Source organism: Phanerochaete carnosa (genome assembly GCF_000300595.1).
Source record: "Phanerochaete carnosa HHB-10118-sp unplaced genomic scaffold PHACAscaffold_380, whole genome shotgun sequence".
Classification (NCBI taxonomy): domain Eukaryota; kingdom Fungi; phylum Basidiomycota; class Agaricomycetes; order Polyporales; family Phanerochaetaceae; genus Phanerochaete; species Phanerochaete carnosa.
Genome location: NW_006768007.1, coordinates 1082 through 3914, shown reverse-complemented (window position 1 = coordinate 3914; position 2833 = coordinate 1082). Strand labels below are relative to the sequence as shown.

The 2833-nt window shown below is 53.0% G+C and overlaps 2 protein-coding genes across 2 annotated transcripts; both read right to left on the bottom strand.

The window, feature by feature from the left end:
- Nucleotides 1-152: 152 nt before the first annotated feature.
- Nucleotides 153-770, bottom strand: PHACADRAFT_214714 (uncharacterized protein; the record flags this gene model as incomplete). Its single annotated transcript, XM_007402735.1, has 5 exons — nucleotides 663-770; nucleotides 579-601; nucleotides 506-529; nucleotides 336-444; nucleotides 153-280 (listed from the first exon to the last, which is right to left on the bottom strand). Exons 1-5 carry the CDS (start codon nucleotides 700-702, stop codon nucleotides 153-155), a joined length of 324 nt encoding a protein of 107 aa, XP_007402797.1. The 5' UTR covers nucleotides 703-770.
- Nucleotides 771-2060: 1290 nt separating this feature from the next.
- On the bottom strand, nucleotides 2061-2565 carry PHACADRAFT_266226 (uncharacterized protein). Its single transcript, XM_007402734.1, has 2 exons — nucleotides 2156-2565; nucleotides 2061-2093 (listed from the first exon to the last, which is right to left on the bottom strand). The coding sequence occupies exon 1, from the start codon at nucleotides 2554-2556 to the stop codon at nucleotides 2200-2202; it is 357 nt and encodes a 118-aa protein (XP_007402796.1). The 5' UTR covers nucleotides 2557-2565; the 3' UTR covers nucleotides 2061-2093; nucleotides 2156-2199.
- Nucleotides 2566-2833: the final 268 nt, after the last annotated feature.

Genomic DNA, 2833 nt, shown 5'->3' with positions numbered 1-2833 from the left:
AGACTCCTTCGCAAGGGCCTTCGCGAGCATGGTCTTGCCGCACCCCGGCGGACCGAATAATAGGACGCCCTTTGGTGCGCCCAGCAACGAGGACGAAGCAAAGAGGTGGGGGTAGCGTAATGGGAAAATGACAGACTCTTGCATTGAGGAAATTATAGGGTCCAAGCCACCAATGTCTGGCAGAATGAGTCAAAAGAGAACATAGCCAACTTCTTAAGACAGATACCTGAGAAGTGCACGTCAATATCGTCTGGATGTATAATTTCGGAGGCTATCTGCCCTGAGGTGCCCGAAACGGTCAGCCCAAACCAAACTACAAGAAGACAACAACGCACTCTCATAATCGTCCAGAGCCAAACTCTTGTGACCCAGCCTCTCTAGTGCTTTCAAGCTTTTCTCTTTGACCTCCTTCTTCTCCACGGGGTTCATGGACTGCACCACCCACTGCGGAACCGTGAATGAGACGCGTGCTCTTCTGCGGACACGCTACGCTAGAAGCACTTACTCGTATGGTATAGTACAGGGCTGCCTTGCAAGCAAGTTAGAAAACAGTTGACATGATAGCACGTCCGACGCACTTGTGAGGCAGCGAAGAGAACCACTAGGCACAGAATTTGCTTAAACACTCCCGTACATGCCTTGCACTGGCCAGACGAACGTACCGTCGAATATCGCCCGCTTGGTTCCAGCGGATATGGCCATAGAGGTATGGACTGGGTTCACTAGAGTTTGTCCACTTGTGGTTCGTGGAAGTTGTGGAAGAAAGGCTCAGCTGGCAGGCGCCCGGGTATTATCAACCGACAGTCCCGGTGTACAAGCAGCCAATCAAGATTCAGCAGAGCACCCTCTTACTCCGTCCGATCTACATCGCATAACGTAGATGATAAATGGATGCTATATGTACCGGAGTGTCATATGTAAGGCTATAGCCTACCAAGGCTCCAACCGTTTAGTTTACGTGAATTTCTTTTTGTGTAAACACATAGTAAATGGTTCTAAACGCTTACAAGAGGTGGCTCCACGACTGCTGTTTCCGTGGCCGCGGTTCTGCAGGTGTCCAATGACATGGCAAAGCTTTTGGTAATCTTGGCTTAGCACGACAGGTCGGACAGAAAACAGTACATAGAGTTCAGCTCAATGTGCAGCAGGGCTGCGCGCGGCCGAGAGGAGTGCGCGTGGCGTAAGCGAAGGAGAGCGGAGGCGATTATCGGGCCCGATCAAGGGGAATGTCGCATTAGGGGTGGCCAAAAGGTATATAAGACGGGGGGGGCACCTGTCAGACAGGGATTAAGAAAGACATTTGTTACTTTGAGGGCATCTTATAGCCTATAGAGGGTAAACAAACAGCTGGTACAGGCATACCCTATGTATTCGAAGCTCGCGCGCGTTTCACAGACGTCTCGCCCCATCGAACCCTTTTGTTGCCTGAAGCGGCTTTGGATTTCGACGCGCCCCGCGGCGCTCTACGCGTGCAATAGGCGCCCGTTCGCACCGCCCAGCAACGCCACACCGCCACAAAGTCTCCGACACTAGCCCAAACCCCCTGACTCCTGCCTGTTACATGTACATGACACATTTATATATTTTACTGTTTTTCCTGCTTTTCTAGTACCTTTTACTGAGCTGTATAACAGTGCATGTAGTAGCGTACACGAGAAAAGGACAACATACGCGACGAGATCCCCACGGTGTTTATACGATATTCTGAATTTCTGTGTCCCCCTCTCGACGTTCCGCACAGCGTGCGGCGCTCTCGCCGGTCCCCCAAGCCACCTCGCGACTACTTCCCGAGCTCTCGCGTACTCTCGGATCTCTCTCACCGCCTCCATCATTTTATTCTGTTTTATTCCCATTATCTTAGATTGGTCCCCCAGGGTCTGAGTGCATGCCAGCGCATCAGCCTTACCTTAATGACGAGTTGGCACTGGCTGAAAGGGCCGGCGAGGTTTCGGAGCCTTGAAGCGATGAATCATGTCGAACCCCCAGTCTTCCCGTCAAGGCGGCTCGCACGCCCAATGTCTCTGGAGTGTTGTGTGCAGCACTGTTCGCCGTCGGAGGTGTTCAGAGTTCTTGCGTGTTTCATCCAGCAATACAAGCAGTGTTAAATAACTATCGGTCCTTCTGACTACACGCGGGATATACAAACCAGTCATACAAGCAGTGTTAAATAAATACCAGTCTTACATCCTTTCTGCCGCATTAGACGTAGACGATATCGACGGTCGAGCGTGAGGACGAGACGGCAGTAAGAACAGTGCCGTTCTGCTCTATGTTCAAAATGGTCGCGCCAGAGATGTCGAGAGAACCCCTGGCGGTCCCGGCAGATACATCAGTGAACTTGATCTCGTCAAAGTCGGCTAAGGTGATTAGGGACCCGTCCACTTCGAAGTCCTCTACGAGCCAGTCTGCCTCCTCCATGCACAGATTGCCGGTAGTGACGACCTGGGAGACCGTCTGGTTCGTGCTCTCGTTGGTAATGACCACCGTGGCTGACGTCGCGGTCGTCGCGGTGACGCTTATCGTGACGACATCGCCCGCCGAGGGGCTAAGGCCCATCATGGTGACGGAGTTGCCAGGGAAAGTTGCGAAAAAGGCTGCGAGGATATAGATGGTTTATCAGCATGCGACGAGGAGGGCAAGGAGCGCGGACTGACCACTAAAGGTCTCTGTACCATGCTCGATGGTGGACACAATACCACCCGCGACGCCGCCGGTCGGGCAGTTCTCCATATCAAGGCCGACCATGGTGCCTAAGGAGAAGACGTCCCCGTCCCCGACCGCATTAAGCGGCGAAACCGCGAACGACCCGGTGGCGCTCGTGATCTCGTTCTAT